Source organism: Paramisgurnus dabryanus, chromosome 18 (assembly GCF_030506205.2).
Source record: "Paramisgurnus dabryanus chromosome 18, PD_genome_1.1, whole genome shotgun sequence".
NCBI classification, from domain to species: domain Eukaryota; kingdom Metazoa; phylum Chordata; class Actinopteri; order Cypriniformes; family Cobitidae; genus Paramisgurnus; species Paramisgurnus dabryanus.
This window is the reverse complement of record NC_133354.1, coordinates 25,392,328-25,411,560: the sequence shown is the minus strand read 5'-3', so window position 1 is coordinate 25,411,560 and position 19,233 is coordinate 25,392,328. Positions and strand designations below refer to the sequence as shown.

General features: G+C 37.1%; 2 protein-coding genes across 2 annotated transcripts; both read right to left on the bottom strand.

Annotated features, from left to right (window-relative positions):
* Positions 1–2,217: 2,217 nt before the first annotated feature.
* On the bottom strand, positions 2,218–6,986 carry LOC135776932 (olfactory receptor 4E1-like). The gene is made up of 2 exons (XM_065287844.1): positions 6,788–6,986; positions 2,218–3,282 (listed from the first exon to the last, which is right to left on the bottom strand). The coding sequence occupies exons 1-2, from the start codon at positions 6,793–6,795 to the stop codon at positions 2,349–2,351; spliced, it is 942 nt and encodes a 313-aa protein (XP_065143916.1). The 5' UTR covers positions 6,796–6,986; the 3' UTR covers positions 2,218–2,348.
* Positions 6,987–13,363: 6,377 nt separating this feature from the next.
* On the bottom strand, positions 13,364–14,290 carry LOC135776931 (olfactory receptor 8G17-like). Its single transcript, XM_065287843.2, has one exon. The coding sequence runs from the start codon at positions 14,288–14,290 to the stop codon at positions 13,364–13,366; it is 927 nt and encodes a 308-aa protein (XP_065143915.1).
* Positions 14,291–19,233: the final 4,943 nt, after the last annotated feature.

Here is a 19,233-nt window from a genome sequence, read left to right as displayed (position 1 = left end):
CCGATTTGCCGAAAGGCGGTAGTGAGCGACCTTTGTAGGCATTCTTAAACCGAGTGTAGCAGTGATCCAGTGTATTGTAAAACAGAGAAGTTTACAGACGCCGTTACAGCAGTGTCCGGAACCGGGTGTGAGCCATGTTTTAGACAAACAAAGTATGTTACAGTCTCTTATGTCCCGTTGGAAACTTGTCCTGACTCTAAGATCTTACATCTTATTCTCCAGAGGCTGTACACTGGCGAGCAGAATGCCCAGCAGAGGAGGACTGTGTGCTGATGTGTATCCCCGCGCATTTTGCGCTGTGTTTCTTGATCCTTCGGGCTATCCTAGGGGCACATTAAAAAATGGCAACACTTTATATTTAAAGATTATAAACTTTATTTTACTTAACAAAGATATACAGATTTATTTTGTACAAGAGTGAGTGCAGGTGCAAAAAAGGTAGGGACATAAAAAATACAGTACAGGACACAAATATATCCAATTATATTTACATTTTTGTTATATTCCTTCTATTTTATGCACGGATATGTAAGAAAATAATGCCAGCGTAATTGACAACATGTAAGAAAATAATTTGACAATGTCCTGTTTAAAAATTAAGTCAGAGAGATGTTAATTTTGCAGGTTGTTAACGAGCAACAGCTGTGAATGATCACAACACGCTGAAGCAGCCACGTCACAGAAAAATAAGTGAACAGTGTCCCAATGTCAAGTGAGCAAGGGTCCTTACCAGTGCCTGAACCTGCATACACAATACACTAATTCACAAACTCGTAAGCTATAGGGAATGAATTCAGACTTATCGCGCAGCACCACAGGCGGCTACAGTGATTGGGTGCGCCACTCTAATTTACCCGTGTAGAACGTTGCGTGGCATTTGGCGCTTGAGTGTAAAATCATAATAAATGTATACATTTTTATTTGGTCAGCACAGGGGGCCACAGGGGTGGCCAGGGACATGTCCAGAGAGGCACAGGCCTCCCTAGGCCTCAGTGTAGAACTGCCACTGGCCTGAATGCTCTCTGTATCACCTGTGGGAGAAAAACGGGGACCTGGAGAAAATCCATGCTGACACAGGGAGAACCTACAAACTCCAAACAGAAAAGCCACCTGACCTGGCCGGGGCTCGAACTGGGGTCCCTCTTGCTGTGAGGCAACAGTGCCGCCCCAATATGCCTAATCCTATTTATATTCTAATCTCATTTAACAGAAAAATAGTTTGGTAGATAAATATACATTAAGTAACAAAAGCTTTTCCTACCCCATTCTACATCAAGATAGTAGGGGCATTAGGAGCAACCCAGTGACCATATTTAAAAATGTATCATGATAAAGAAAAAAGAAGCCCCAATCTTTTGTGAAATGTTAAAAAATAACTTTGTTAGACTTGCAGCTTTAAGACCATTGATTTTCTGGGCTCTTATGAGACATCTATAACATTTTTATGAAACATAAATATATTTTATGAATAACATTTTAGTTCCACTATACATAAACATTTATAACGGTTTTCATTTTTTTTAACTTATCTTAAAGGTGCAATGTGTAAAAATTAGAAGGATCTTTTGACAAAAAAAAAAAATATATATATAATTACGTTTTCAGTGATTTGTAAAGACCTTACATGCCAAATAGATATGATGTTATTACCTTTGAATGAGCCATTTTTATCTCCATACCTGTACACCGTGGCTCCTCTTACATGGAAGTCGACGTCATGTTTCTACCTAAACGGACAAACTGTTCTATAGAGTGAGTTTTGTCTGTACATTGTCTCAGATGATGACGTGTTTGTCCTGTGGCGGCTACCTTAGCTTTACTATGCATTTCCAAAAGGACAGGTGACCTTTGGACTGAGCCATTGGCTGCAATCAGCCTAACCACTAGATGCAGCTACAATTCCCTGACTGCATCTTTAATTCTTAAATTTGAAAAATAAAATGGCAAGTGTTTTCTTTCATATTTTTTCATAGCACAGGGCAAATAGTTAAGGGGCTGCAAAGATTTTGATGTGGGCATACCAATTTTATAGTTTTTGCTAAAGGTGTGTGTGTGTGTGGGGGGGGGGTATTAACAGGTTTACTTAAACATTATTGAGACAATCAAACAGCTGTTTAGTGTATACCCAATGTGCTTTATGTAATTTGTATTATACATGTATATGAATTTTACAGAGTATTACAACATATTTGCTTCATACATACAATATAGCACAGTTTGTTGTACATCACATAAACACACAAATTATGTAGTAATATGTTTCCTACTTAGAAGACATAATCCACACACAAATGCCATTACAGTGATTGTTTTCTGCAATAAATAAACATAAATCATAATAACATGAATTATTTTTTTGTAAAAAGTTTAAATACTTTTTGTCTTATTACCTTGGCTTGCAAACCATATATTATGGGGTTCAATGTTGGAGATACAACATGGAAAAGTATACTAGCTAGCTTTCTACCTTCAGGGTTTTCTGAGAGACGATGGAGGACAATTGGTATCAGTCCAGAGATCAACATAATTAAATAAACAGTCAAATGAGTTGAGCAAGTTTTTATGGCTTTACTGTTTGTTGCCTTGCTTTTGCTCTTTATGCATATCATGGCTATTCTGAAATATGTTATAAACACACTCCCCATTGAAGAGGTGAGTAAAACCACAGTGAAAGTTAATCCATACACATTATTAATCACCACACTTTCACAGGACAATTTAAATAGTGAAGCATTATCACAAATATGGTTTTGAATCACAGATCTGCAGTGAGACAGACGTATAGTCAGGCCGAGCAGAATTCCCACCAGCACCAATGCAACACCCCATGCTCCTACTGATAATTTTACCACCATTTTACGGCTCATTATTGATGAGTATCGTAATGGATTGCATATGGCCACGTATCTGTCAAAGGTCATGATCATTAGAATAGTGTGAGATGTTGTTCCATACAAATGGTTAAAAAAAGCTTGTGAAACACACTCCACATATGTGATGTAACGTGTGGATGGGTCTGATAAGACATCCTTCAACACGCGTGGTATAACAACAGTTGCTCCTATCACATCATTTATTGGTAAGTGACAGAACAGAATGTGCATTGGCTCATGTAAACTTTTTTCTGAGAAGATATGAATCAAAACCCCAATGTTAAATACTGTTATAAATATGTAAGTTATCAAAAGAAATATGAATGCAAGATGATTGGACTGAGGTGCTATTTTCAGTCCCTCCATTAAGAGTACGGTGTACTTGAACGTCTGGTTGTCCATCTGTGAACTAAAGAAAACAGGAGTAATAGCATGCACACAGAGCACATGTATTAATAACATCATCAAGTACTTTATGTAAATATGTGTAAAAAATACTAAAAAATAGCAAAGCTCATTATATAGTTATATTTAACGGTTTTAACTATTATTATTACAGTAAATCAAATATATTTTTCTGTTTGTTTTTCCTTTCTATTTTCTTGTAAATATTTACATGTGATTTCTGTCTGTCTTCAGTTTTTGCTTTTTAAATGGGTCTTGTTCTCTCAGCCATATTTTATTTGATAAAATATAAAAACATGTTTAATATTCTAAATAAAAAAAATATGTATTTTATTTAAGTTTGTAGTAATTGCTCTTGAAATGCTTTTTACTTACCAAAGAAGATAAATAATAGATACAGCAGTGATTTCACTTAATATGTAGTACAGGTTGCATTCCCCCTTACTTATTGTTGCTTAATAAGGATAATATTTTAGAACCCAACATGACGAACATGGCGTTTTATATGTGTGTCACAACCACTTGTTGTCATCACTGGGTATTGTCATCATACCCCATGAGTGTTTACTAACACTTAGGGGCAGTTTCCTGGACAGGGTTTAGATTACCCTTTAAAAAACAATAGACTTCATCACAGAAATTCTATTGGATTTATTGGGAATTTTATTGATTCTAATAGAATATGGCCCAAAACACACTACAGTGTATTGGTCTTTGTTGGTCTCTAATGGTATGTATTGGTTCTACGTATTGGTTCTAATGGAACATGGCCCAAAACACACTACAGTGTAGTGATTTTAATGGTAAAAGCTAATGGTTTCTATTGGTATTTTAATGGAAACCATTAGAATTTTCTGAAATAATTTCATTGTTTTTTTTCAGCAGGGTAGTCAAGGACTAGGCCTTAGCTATACTATATTAGGACATTTAAGTAGTTTATAAAAACAAACCTTACAAAAAACAACACTGATGTGCATCTTTAGACAAAACAATGACATTGATATACAGTTAGGTCCATAAATATTTGGACAGAGGCACATTTTGCATTATTTTAGCTGTTTACCAAAATGTATTCCAGTTACAATCATATAATGAGTATTGGCTTACAATGCACACTCTCAGCTTTAGATATTATTCACAACACACATTGTTTAACAGCTGTTTAACAATGTTTAACAAGTATTCTGTTTTCAGTCAGAGATATTAGAGAGTATGTCAATATGGCAGTAGGTACACACACCTATTAGATAATACAACTTATGTTGCTAGCTAACATTTTGTGTAAACATTCAAGTAGAGACAATGAATGGGTTTTTATGAACGTGCTGACCGGACCCCCACATAAAGTTTTGCTTAGGGCCTTAGAAAGTTTTGGACCAGCTCTGACTGTCAGTGTAAACAGCAAATTAATCTTGAAAATCACTATCAGCACATGTAGTTTATTTTGATGAACAACCTTCCTTTCATTTACATGTCAGGGTGTTGTTTTCACAGCTGACAGAAGTACAAAAATGTGGTTTCATTAAAGAACAAGTGTCTCAAGTTAAAACACAATCTTTCCAGCCTTTCTCAAAACTCACGTAAGTAAAGCACTCTTTATCTAAACACTCATAAAATTAAACACATGCATCTGTTGAGTGTATACCAACTGTGGTTCATGTCATTGTGTCTTAAATATTTTAAGTATTACAACATACTGGCATCACTTACAAAAGGAAAATATATATTACTATAAAATATTGTAATAAGGGTTGTAACGGTACGCAAAAATCGTGGTTCGGTGCGTACCTCGGTACGCTGAGTAAGCCCGGGTTACAGCTCTTCTCTGTCCCGACCAGCTGATCGCATTGTGACAATGATATAATTGATGTGAGGTGCAGATGAAAAATCTGATCACGCATTCCTTATTCTCCCTGTCACAGAAAGCGCGTGTCATGATTGCATAGCAACGAAAGACGCGCAACCTCTCACGCACTTTTGAAAGAACAAAGCAGCGCGTTGACACACGTTTAACTCGCGCTTTTAGGCGCGACACGTAAGCGGCCCCGTAAACGTTTACATCAATAATCAAACGAATATACAATTAAGTAAATACAAATATTTCGAATTATGTTATATGTTTGACAGAAGACTTGCGCTGAACGCGGAGACTTCCGCCACTTAATATGTTCGTGTGGAAACGCTCAACATATTATGTTCCCCTTTGTTCCGCACACAAAAGATTGCATTCGGTGCACATGTGCACCACGCCGAAAGCCCTGTACCGAAACGGTCCGTTACGAATACACGTACCGTTACACCCCTAATTGTAATATATTATTTTCCCTTTCAATTTTCCTCTGTAATGGTTTTGTCTTGTGTTCTGTTGTTTAGGTGTTTTATTTTGAAGTAATTTTTCTGGTCTTTTATTTTGATATCATGTCATAATATAGCAGTAGATGCTGGAATGGCGTTAAGAAATAAAGGAAGAAGAAGATATCATGTCATGTCACTTTTCACATGCCACTTCCTGTTTGTCATTATATAATCGGTTTAATCTCAACATCACATTGCGAAGTATTGTTAAAGGTACAATTTGTAGGATATTTGCAGTAAAATATCCACAAACCACTAGTCCGGTGTTATATATTTTGTCCAGCTGATTACTAATAATATCTATAATGTTTTTAACTACTTGAGAAAATTGCTGCCCTAAACAGTGACACGGGGCAGTGCAGTCGCCTGTAAGTGACGTTAATATCTACATTATACTTTGCTACTGCCTTTACTGACGTAAAAACCACATGACAACAGTGTCGTGGACAAATGTGGAAGTAATAGCATCTGCCGGGCCACTCGCTTTTTTATGGTAAGTTTGTTCATCTGAATTCTTAATTCTGTGCTGTGTTAACAAACCATCGTATTGGAATAATACTGTAACATCTATGACTAACAATTGCGTTTTGAACATTACATGAAACCTTACATAATGAAAAAAAAAACGATGTCATCAAACACAACATTTATAAAACTTGATTACTTAACCTCATGTGTCACATGATTTCTCGTTCCCGTCTGATTGATGGGCATCAGCGCTTAAGTTAAAGACAACAAATCCCATCAGTCCAAGCTGCTTCAGAGCATCATTACTCTACGTCATTGTTATTGTTTTGATCTGGCGCCCTCTAGCAGCGCGGATTATACAAATTGCATCTTTAAGTGTAACACTGCATTATCGAGCGTTTATTGTCTTTTTTCATGGTTTCTGTTTTCTTGTAATTATGTTCATGGTTTGACCCCTGCCTGAATTTTTGGATTACGCTTTTGGGTTACCCTTTATATGTGTTTGCCTACGTGGATTTTATTAAACATCTCTGCATTTGGATTCTCTCACTCTCTCTTCCTTTGTGTAAGCAGCCCCTTTGTTACATCCAATATATTATATATTGACAATACATGGAATAATATATTGATGGTACATATATTCTAAATATATGTAAAATATAGCAATATAATAGATATGCAAATACCTGTACATGCAAATTGGTGTTGATCAAAGTCAGGAGGGATGCGGGCCTTAATGTGAGGCAGTATCCATCTCTCATAGCGTTTCATGATCACCGGCATGAGAGTCACCAGCCAGTAGTTATTCAGGCTTGTAATGACTGAGGTTTTGGGTACAGGGATTATGGTGGCGATTTTCAAACAGGTGGGGACTGTGGCTTGCTGTAATGACAGGTTGAAAATACGTGTGAATACTGGAGCGAGTTGTTCAGCACAATCCTTCAGCACTCGTCCTGGAATGCCATCAGGCCCCATTGCTTTGTTGGAGTTGATGTTTGTTAGTGCTCTCTTTACCTGGTAGGTCAGAAGAGTGAGTGGCTGATCGCTCTCTGGAGAGGTGGTGCTTGTATATGGGTCCGGTCCTCTGGTGGAGCTGGAATCTTCAAAACAGGCGAAAAAAGGTGTTTAGCTGATCTGGAAGAGAGATAAGGTGAGGTTACTGTTGCTCTGTTTGTAGCCGGTAATGTTCCTTACACCCTGCCACATTGCACAGGTTTTTTTTCATTAAATCCAATATTTTGTTATTCCTTGTATAATGTTCACATTCTTGTAGAATTAGAATTAACCGTCTTCAAGTTAGTGTGGTTGAAATCATCTGCCACTATAAACATGCCCTCTGGGTGTCTGTTTTGCTGCTTAAATATAGCATCATGTAGCTTTCCCAATGCCATTTTAGCATTAGCTATGGGGTGCACGTGGACAGCAGTAATAATAACAGATGAAAATTCCCTAGGCAGGTAGTAAGGTCTGCAATTCAGCATCAGAAACTCCAAATCCAGGCAGTAATGTCTCTCAACAACAATAGTATCTGCGAACCAACTGTTGTGAATGTATACACACACACACACACACACACCTCCTCCTCTTAACTTACCAGAGTCGGCTGTGTGGTCTGCACAGTAGAGGGAGCGGCCTGCTAAATCCAGTGCTAGGTCAGGGATGTTGTCATGCAGCCAGGTCTCTGTTATCACCGCAATGCAGCAATCCAAGCGCTTATTGGTAATCCGTAACCTTACGTCATCCAATTTGTTAACAAGGGAGCGGGCATTAGCAAGGAAAATGCTGGGCACGGCAGGTTTGTGCGGGCAAAGTCGTAATCTAGCCTGAATGCCGGCTCGTTTGCCCCGCTTCTGCTTCCTCTCACATCTTCGCCTGTGTCACCTCTACATGAGTCTGCTGGTCTTTGTTTTTCTGTTTGACCCTACAGTATGTTTGTAATTTCCAGTGGGATAGATCCATAATCACTGGATACTCGTCCGAAACAACAGTCCTTCAGACGCAAGATTTCTGTTCACGTCTAAGTTATACTTTTAACTACTAACCCCTACACCTTGGGAAACATGCCCTGATTGCTTCACATGTTTACATGAAACCAACCAATGAGCACTTGGGCTTTATGCCACTTCACTACAATCACAACTACTTGTTTACTCGCGCCTGTAAATAAAGTTATCTCCAGACAGACGCGAGTGTGTGTGCTTCGTCAGTGTGAAGTGATCGATGTCCAAACGCACACACAAACACACAATGCCTCATATTTCACGCACTTTGTAGTATTCTTATAAAATATGCGATTGCAAACATCACATCTACTTGTTTACTCTCGCCTGTAAATAAAAGTTATCTCCAGATGCTGTTTTCTTTGTGCTTCCGTCAGACGCGATCGACGGCCAAACACACAAACAACAACACAATGCCTCATATTTGACTCACTTTGTAGTATTCTTATAAAATATGCGATTGCAAACATCACATCTACTTGTTTACTCTCGCCTGTAAATAAAAGTTAGCTCCAGAAGTTAATGTTTTCTTTGTGCTTCTGTCAGACGCGGTCGACGGCCAAACACACACACAAACGCACAATGCCTCATATTTGACGCACTTTTATCTGAACACATATAAAACCTTGTTTATTCATGTATATCTCTGCACAGTAAGTTAATTTAACACAGGATCACGCATGGGAAGGCATTTCTTTTGTGTTGCTTTCACAAACAAACACGTAATAATAATGGCGTCTTCTAACATTCCTGCCTAAAAGCTCATTATGCAGCTCATTAAGTGTTTTTTTCTTTAGCTGTCAATCACAGATTATTCAAGAGCTTCCAGCAACCTTGCATATTGCCTTTCTAACCAAAAAGTGAATTTGAAATTGTAAATCAATATGTTGTTTTATGTGAATGAGTAAGCAGAATGATTTTCACATCATTTTAAAGAAAAAACTCTAGACTACTAGAACCTGTTTTGAAAAGTCTTGTTTGTTTGTGGACTTGTATCAGTCACTTAAAAATTTAGCTTTTTCAAAAACCACGCATAAACATTTTTCTCTCAAAAATAAAAACATGTACTTACATCCAGGGGCGCCGTAAGGGGGGGGAAAGTTAGGACGATTCTAAGGGCCCATGAACTTTTGAGGGCCCCAGCCAAGGACTGTGCCGCACACGCAACCTCCTTAAGCTGAGCCCTCTTAGCTCCGCCCCGTCTTTACTCTGCGTTTTAGCACCGTCTTCAATCCACGGTCTCACAGTGCGCGTGCACTTCAGAAGAGAACAAGGTGTGTGTATTTACTGCTATTTCCTATGATATCTGCATATGTGCACTTCCTTACTATAAATGCAGTTTACACAATGTGACGCTGGAGCAATACAATGCAGTTTTCTTTCCACTGTAAAGTCTTCGCTCTGTTCACCTCAGTTTAAAAAACACAAGGGGATTTACGTTCCCTGTTTTAGGTTATGATTCTAACGCGAAGTCAGCCCTTATAAGCTGTTTTAATTAACGTATCCCGTATAAGCTAATTAACATAAACTAGAAATGCGATCGGTTACACACTGTTTTGTTTTGTAACGCAATATGCCAAGGAAGGATTTTTATGCAGTCGTAAATCGAGTTTGTTGTGATAAAACTGAAATGCAACTAAGGCTAAACTAGTCAAATTATGTATATTAAAGCTTCTCAACTTGCAACAGGGTTAAGAAATCAATGGAAATCTATGTCGTAATCTGCTATAGTTGTCATTCATTTCATTTTAGAGTCCCGTTGATTAAAAAACAGTCTGAAGAATCATTAATAACAGTATAGCTGTTTTCTTAAAGAGTAACTAAACCCTAAACCAACTTTTTTTAGTTAATGATCTGTAAGAATGGGGTTTTATTAGTGCTGTTCATTGATTTTAGTAAGTTTTTTGACATTTGGATATAAAGTGTTTCAATACTACAATATGGTGTAAAAACGTCTGAGTGCTGCCCTCTTCAGGTTGAACGGTGGCTACTGCAGTTGAATTTTCCTATTGAATGTTGGGTCCAAAAAATGCCTCGTGATGTAAGCAGGTTCAAGCTCACCACGCCGCTTTGGTCAAGCATTGTTGACCCAGTCTTATTTCAGGCAGAATGTACATAGAAAAGATGCATTGTTGTTGTTCGCCATTTTTAAATGTTACAATGTCGTGTGTGTAACAGCTCAAGTATACAGTATGTCACTAAGACTGTCTCTGAAAATCAGACTAAAGCCTCAAATCTTATTGTGAGATAAAAAGCATCACAGTTTTATTTCAAGCATTAATTTCACTATGATTTCAATCGCTGACATGACATTACTCAGTCAATATTAAAGATATCAAGTTTTTATTTTCACAAATGTTCTTTACATTATATAGGATGATTTTATGTGGAAAACAGTAAATCACAAAGAAATACTTCAGCTGTGTTTTCACAGGCATGGTCACATTTATCTTTAATCTTTAAGAATGTTGCATTTTCTCTGAATATTTGATTTAATGTACTGTATTTTTCAATTAAATTTGCATTGCACAATAAATTATCTTAGCTGCAGACATTTTAGGTATCTATAAATACTGATAACTGTGGTCAAAACAATAGCAAAATAAATAGTTCTGTATTATTAAATTACAGACAAAGATTTTGAATAGCTACAGTAGGTTGGATTGTATGTTTGGTACGAAATGGGTATGGGGGGGCCTGACCCCCTATTTTTTCATAGGGCCCAAAATTGCTAGCGGCGCCCCTGCTTACATCATATAATATAGTTGCCCAGTTTGTGCTGAATGCAGTGTTACGAGACTTTTGCCATTATTATCTTTTATGTTTATGCACAAATGTCAGTGCAGGTCAAAACTTCTCCAGGGCCCTAAAAACCCCTTAAACCCCAGAGGGTTAAGAATCGGCTAAAAACCCATCTCTTCCGCCATTACCTCACTTCCTAATATAGGACTTACTATCTTACTCTTTTTTTCCGTTTTATTTATCATTACATTTAAAAAAATTAATAACCAACCCTTGGCTATGTATACTGTGTTGGACTTGATGAGACTATTTCCAGTGCACTTATGTATTGCTGTTCTTTTGTTGCTATAATTGCTTCTATTGTTTACCTCTTTTGTAAGTCACTTTGGACAAAAGTATCTGCTAAATGTAAAATGTAAATATGTGTGCTCGACTTAATGCAGCGCTACAAGAACTGACAGGAAGATGATGTCAAGTCGAACAAGCTTAAATTGCTGACCTCCAAACACTTATTCGTCTGTGCTCCTCGAAATAATGGAGCAGCTGTATTTGCTAATGCAAACCCACAAAAAGAGTTTGCACCAACATAAATGTGACTGCTACTCTGAACGTTTCCTTGATCACATGTAAACATAGGTTGCACTTTTGACGTAGCTGCGAGCTCTGGCGCATACTGTGATGTTGGCTGCCTAAACATCCGTTTGTCTCAGTTTACATGCAAACGTGCACACAAAGGTTTTCAAAATCTCCACTTTGGTCAGAGTTTTTAGAAAGAATCGTTTTCAGAGGCAAATTCTCCATTTGCATGTAGACAAAGAAGGGCGCAAACAAAGGGAAATGTCTTAGTTTTTCAAAATAACCATGTACGTGTAAACAGGGTTTTAGTTTTTTTAAACATCAGCCCAGTTACATGATTGGTCATATTTCATTCGTTTATGGTTGTGTATAGCAGTGGTTCTTAACGTTATTCATGGAGGCCCACTGCCCTGCACATTTTGTATGTCTCCCTTATTTAACACACCTGATTCAAATCATCAGCTCATTAGCAGAGATCTCCATGAATTGAACTGAGTCTGTCAGATAAAAGAGAAATACAAAATGTGCATAGCAGTGGGCCTCCAGGAATAACGTTAAGAACCACTGGTGTATAGTGTGGATGAAGATTCTTTTTAAAATGCCAGTATAAGCGAGGATCGTTTTCATTTTAAAATGCCGTTTTAAAACGCAAATGCTCTAATGTAAACAGGGCCTAAGTAAGTTTCACTCATGACTTATCAATTTTGACTCCTACGATCCATGAAAAAATCATCTGAATCCTTGGCTCATGTCGATTTTAATGCACTCTATGACATCATTTTTTTTGCCATTAAAATCCAATCCCCCCTTCATTTTTTAAAACTTCCTTTTTTAGACTCCTCCTATATGCATTTATCTGATTTGCACAACTATTGGTATGCAACATCTAGGGACGCTCAAGTGTCATGAATCTCCAGTAAGTAGGGAGAGAACCCAGGCACAGGCTTTGAGGAACACCAAACTAATTTTATTGCAGATTTAAAGTATTCAGAGATATCAGAGAGTATCAAAGTAATGTCCATACAGCAGTACACACACCTTCGATCAGGGATGGGCAACTTCGCTTCTGGAGGGCCGGTGTTTTGTAGAGTTTAGTCCCAGCCCACCTGCCTAAAAGTTTCTAGTATGCCTAGTAATACCTTAATTGGCTGATTCAGGTGTGTTTAATTATGGTTGGAGCTTAACTCTGCAGGACACCGGCCCTCCAGGACAGAAGTTGCCCATCCCTGCCTTAAGCCCGGGATACACTGCACAATAATTGGCTGTCCCAGACGAAAGATTGAAAGATTGCCATCGTGAAACAATCGTCGCAATTTCTGTGATCACGGCTCTTCATCGGTGGTCCTATGTCGTACAGTGAGAGAGGTTCAAAGACGGCTGTTTTCCCGGTCTTGCGTCCAAAGATAGCCTACAATCGTTTTCAGTGAAAGCTTTGCTTAGGGCCCTAGGAAGTTTTGGACCAGCTCTGACTGTCAGTGCAAACAGCAAATTAATCTTGAAAGACAAAGTGTTCACTATCAGCACATGTAGTTTATTTTGATAAACAACCTTCCTTGCATGTACTCATCAGAGTGTTGTTTTCACAGCTGACAGAAAAACAAAAATGTGGTTTCATTATAGTATGCGTGTCTCAAGATAAAATGCAACCTTTCCAGCCTTTCTCAAAACTCAGAAAGCAAAGCACTCATTAATCTAAACACTCATTATTGAGACAATCAAACACATCTAACTGTGGTTTATGTCATTGTGTCTTAAATATATTAAGTATTTCAACATAGAGGCATTTTACTTACAATCTACATATTTTATTGTACATCACCTAGAAATTAAAAAATATGTAATGATATATTTCCTAGGTAAAATACATTATACACACACAGATTTCTGTGTTTAGACTGTTTCAGACTGTTGTCTCTGTAATAAACAAATATAAATCACATATAATTATTTTTTATTACAAAGTTTAACAACCTTTTGTCTTATTTCCTTGGCTTGCAAACCATAAATTATAGGATTCAAGCTTGAAGGTATAACATAGAAAAGTATAGCAGATAGTTTTCTACCTTCAGGGTTTTCAGAAAAACGATGGAGGATAACTGGTACAAATCCAGAGATCAACATAATTAAATAAACAGTCAAATGAGTTGAGCAAGTTTTTATGGCTTTACTGTTTGTTGCCTTGTTTTTGCTCTTTATGCATATCATGGCTATTCTGAAATATGTTATAAACACACTCCCCATTGAAGAGGTGAGTAAAACCACAGTGAAAGTTAATCCATACACATTATTAATCACCACACTTTCACAGGACAATTTAAATAGTGAAGCATTATCACACACATGGTTTTGAATCAGATATGTGCAGTGAGACAGACGTATAGTCAGGCCAAGCAAAACTCCCACAAACACTAATGGAACACACCAGGCTCCTGCTGATAATTTTACCACCATTTTATTGCTCATTATTGATGAGTATCGTAATGGATTGCATATGGCCACATATCTGTCAAAGGTCATGATCATTAGAATAGTGTGAGTTGCTGTTGAAAAAAATTGGTTAAAAAAAGCTTGTGAAACACACTCCACATATGTGATGTAGCGCTCAGAGGGATCTGTTAAAATATCCTTCAGCATGCGTGGTAAAAGAATATTTGCTCCCATCACATCATTAATTGGTAAATGGCAAAACAGAATGTGCATGGGCTCATGTAAACTTTTATCTACCAAGATCTGAACCAAAATCCCAATGTTAAATACTGTTATAAATATGTAAGCAATCAAGAGAAAGATAAATGCAAGATGGTTGGACTGAGGTGCTATTTTCAGTCCCTCCATTAAGAGTACGGTGTATTTGAATGTCTGGTTGTCCATCTGTGACCTAAAGGAAAAATACAGATAGAGTGACAGCACCAACATACAGAACACATGCTGTACAGTACAGGGACAGTAAAGCAATATGCACTTACAACATCATCCTGAAGACGCAAAATCAAAATCATCATTATGCTCTATAAACCATAGAATAGAGCAATAATAAGGAAAATTAGGTTCACTCAAAGGAAAGAGAGACGTGCTGCTGTTATTGGTGCAAAAGGTCGACATACCAAATATTAAAGTTAGAATTTGATAAAAACGGTACGCCTTGTTCATCTGATATTTGTTGTGCTCAGAGCAACCATAATTATGAAATAAAATAATGTTTTGGAGCGAAAAAGAGTCAATATTTTCAGATTTGTCAGGTGTTCTAATAATTTTGGCCATCACTGTACAGTATACAATTTAAAGTATGTAGTAATTACTCTTGAAATTTTCTTTACTTACAAGGAAAATTTATAATAGATACAGCAGTGACTTCACCTAGTACTACAGGTTGCATCCACTTTTCTTGGTGTTACTTAGTAAACAAAATATTAAAGAATGCAACATAAGTTTAGTGGACATGGCAGTTTTATACAGTATGTGTCTTACAACAACTGGCGTCTTTTTCGTCATACCCCATGAGTGTTTACTTGTTTGTCATTGGATTTTAATAGATCTGTGTTCATCTGTGAGTTTAATTCAGCGGCTTATTAAACTTATGGTAACTATTATTTTAGTACAATTAGTATTTATATTAACTATTATTATTATTACTTGTATATACAGGTTATATTTCATGAATTACTGCATGTGGTCTGATCTCCATCTACACTGTGTGACAGTTACACTGGTGGCGCTGGCGGTGACGCGAACTGTTTTTTTTTGTGTTGGATGAAGCAGAAGTTGTTGCAATAGGTGTGTTCGACTTCATGCGTCGCTGAAAAAGGCGATTCGAAATTAGACTTGTACAGTGGATATAAAAAGTCTACACACCCCTGTTAAAATTGCAGGTTTTTGTTATTTATAAAATGAAAACAAAATGAATCAGGGCAGAACTTGTTCCATCATTATTGTGAAATTGCAACCTATTTATTAAAGTGATTAACAATAGCAATAATTTACATAATAAAATGAAAAATATTTTTTTTTTACAATAACCTGATTGCATAAGTGTCCACACCCTTTTACAATAGTGATTGGGCAGTGTTCAGAAGCAACCAATCACATTTAGACTTAAGTTAAATATAAAGTAGTACTTACCTGTAATCAATTAAAATGACTTTTTAACTATTAATGAAGTGTGCCTGGTCCTAAAGGATTTTTTTCTGAGTATCATCCAACTGAAAAAGCCATTGGATGTATAGAGCTACTCAGCAGGTACATGATCTCATTGTTGAAAAATATCAATCTTTGTTACACAGACAGGGTTACAAAACATTTCCAAGTCACTGAATATACAATGGAGTACTGTAAAAACAATAATCAACAAGTGGAGAAAATATGGCACAACATTGACATTACTTAGACCAGGGCATCGACCTAAAATTGATGAGAAAACCAGGAAAAAAATGTAATGGAGGCTGCCAAGAGGCCTACAACAACATTACGATAATTGTAACAATATCTGGCAAGTACTGGTTGCTCCCTACATGTGACAAAATCTCCTGAATTCTTCATGTTTGGGCTATTAGCATTTTTAAACCAAAAATATCATCAAGTCCATCTAAAGTTTGTAAAAAGAAATATTTCTATATTCCAAATCCATGTGGAATAATGTATTATAGTCAGGCACGTGCACAGATAGGGCTCAACCTGTGCAGAACGCATGCCCTATTTGTCCTTACACTCGGAAGTGCCCTTTTTTGGAGTTGTTTTATTATTTTTTTATATATAAATTAATGCTATTGTTAATCACTTACGTCTGTCTGTGTGTTTTACAAATATATTGATCAAATAAAATTATTAAAAAACTAAATATTTTTGGATCCGCAAAAAACTGTCTGTCAAACCTCTTAACTCCGCCCCCTGAGTGCAGCGAGCTGAAGTTCCACAGCAGTCAGAGGCAGCTGAACGTCTTGCAACGGTAAATAAGTATCTTGTTGTTTGAGTACAATGCTGTCTCATTACGAAAGAAACACTAGTATGTATATAACGGCGCATGTTTTATAAATTTGAGCAGAGCCTAATTTTCCAGACGGGATTGGTCGAGTGGGCAATCAGGGGGCACTTAGGGCTCCAAACTGTGACCAAATTGAGTTTTTGACAAAGCGCGAGCAGTTTTTAAACAAGTGTTCACCCATGTGAAGGGCACCCGTGACAACAATACGGAATGCACGGTCGGGTTTTTATTGCTTTTTTTGCATGACGCGTCTCAATCGTTAAACTAAAGTCAACACATCTCACGCGAAAAGACGCGCCCGCGCGGGTAAATGTCTAGCCTACATTAACACCAAAAACATATCAGATTACAAAGGTCTTAGACATCAGATGCCCAGTTGGGAAAACTGGATAGAGACGAAAAACGTGTAAAGGATACAAGTATGTACATTATATTGCCCTGTCACTCATTACAATATGCAATCTGGATATAATTTATTGTATATGCATGTATCTTATGCATTGAATTAGTCAAGGGAGTTGTATGATTATTTGGTTCATAACTTTTTATTCTGAAATCAACTGCATAGAGTTAAGTCTATTTAGTATTTAGTATATTTTTTTAGTAATGCAGTTATTTGCACCTTCAAAAGACCAAGGTTCCTGGTCCTCAGCACAGTTTTGCCAGGTAGGCAGATACATGTTGAATATGCTAATGGTATGGCTATAGTATAGTATAATCTCCTATTTTGATCTTTAATCTCCTATTTCCCCCTCTTCTCAATCACATACATAAACATGTTAACAAAATAATAAAAATTAGCTTATAAAACCAAACAGAATACCTTTTTTTTCTTCAAACATATTTTTATGTAACTTTATGTAAGTAAGCAGAGGAAAAAATTAAAATTAATATATTCTACAATTAAATAAGAGCGAGTACACAAGAGCACTTCACAAACACATGACAACAAATAGGCCTAATACAGACAAACACCCAGGACGTAAATTGTTAAAGCCAACTTACAAGGGCAGATATCCTTTGCACTGTATAATGCCAAGCTATCATAAAATGTCATTTTTCATTCATTACTAGTGATTTTTTTCAATCATTAATAGCGAATAAATATAAAGCTATTAAGATGATTATTAAGTGATATTTATTTGGAGGGGGTGCCCTTTTTCAGTTTCAGCACATGCCCCTCAAAAGGTCTGTGCACGGCCCTGATTATAGTCCATTGAGACCAAAGTTGAACTTGGGCCGTTATACCAAAATATATATTTGGTGCAATAAAACCCACAGCACGTCACCAGATGAACACCATGCCCACAGTAAAGCATGAAGGTGACAGCATCTTCTTTGTGGCTGCTTTTCTTCAGCTGGAACTGGGGTTTTAATCAGGGTGGATGGAATAATGAACAGCTCCAAATACCCATCAATTTTGGCCCAAAACCTAAAGGCTTCTGCCAAAACACTTAAGATGAAGAGAGATTTTACCTTACAACATGACAATGACACAAAGCACACATCTAATCAACAAAGGAATTACTTCACCAAAACAAGATCAAGGTTTTCGAATGACCCAGCAAGAGTCCGGATCTAAATCCCATCAAGATGTGTGAAATTGATTGACACGTACTCATTAAGATTGAATACTGTGATAAAATCTAAAGGTGCTTTAATTAAGTTTTAGTTTAACGTTGTGTGCACACTTATGCAACCTGGTTATTGTACAACTTTACTTGCCATTTTTTTACCACAAGATTATTCTTATTGCTTTTCACTTTAATAGATAGATTGGAAGTACAGAATTAAGTTGGAACAGGTTCCAAAATGATTCATCTTGGTTTCATTTTTTAAATCACAAAAACCTGCAATTTCAACAGGGGTGTGTAGATTTTTTATATCCAATGTACATGTAATTTCTCTTCTCACTCTTGCGGTACGAAGACAAACAAGCGTAAAATTGCTGACCTCTGAGCACTCATTCGAAAAGAGTTTGCACCAACATAAATGTGACTGCTACTCTGAACGTTTCCTTGATCACATGTAAACATAGGTTGCACTTTGATGTAGCTGCAAGCTCTGGCGCATACTGTGACGTTGGCTGCCTAAACATCCGTTTAACATCAGTTGCACACAAAGGTTTTCAAAATCTCCACTTTGGTCAGAGTTTTTTGAAAGAATTCAGATGCAAATTCTCAGTTTGCATGTAAACAAAGGGCGCAAACGAAAGAAAATGTCTCAGTTTTTCAAAATAAATAAAACACAAACAGAAAAGCGTGACATGCTTAAGCTCAAACGCGGCAAAGCTTGACATTGTCACGCTGGTCCATACGTGCCTATAGGTACATAATTTTGTGATACAGGGTTGGGTTATTTTAGGGTGACCATACGTGCCATTCTTCCCAGACACGTCCTGGCCAGGATTACGGTGGGTCTTCCGGATGACGTATTTGTTGACCGCATACATCATTCAGTTAAAAACATGAGACATACAATCGTATTTTCATTCTTAACTTAAAATGTAACAGTTGGACGCACCCGAAATCCTGGACAGGACGCATCCGGGAAGAATGGCACGTATGGTCACCCTAAAATAACCCAACCCTGTATCACGAAATTATGTACCTATAGGCACGTATGGACCAGCGTGACAATGTCACGCTTTGCCGCGTTTGAGATTAAGCATGTCACGCTTTTCTTTTTGTGTCAATGTCACGTATTGTTTACTCAACTTTTTTGTCCTATTTTCAAACCATTGTTGCTTCGGTTTAGGGTTAGATTTTGTGCTTGCGTTAGTATGTCACCTTAAGTATTGGTTTATACTATTTTTTTTTAAAAAAAAGATACAAGA

Excerpts from the sequence above, each read along its gene's own strand:
- LOC135776931 (XM_065287843.2), bottom strand. The coding sequence starts at position 14,290 with ATGGACAACCAGACATTCAAATACACCGTACTCTTAATGGAGGGACTG.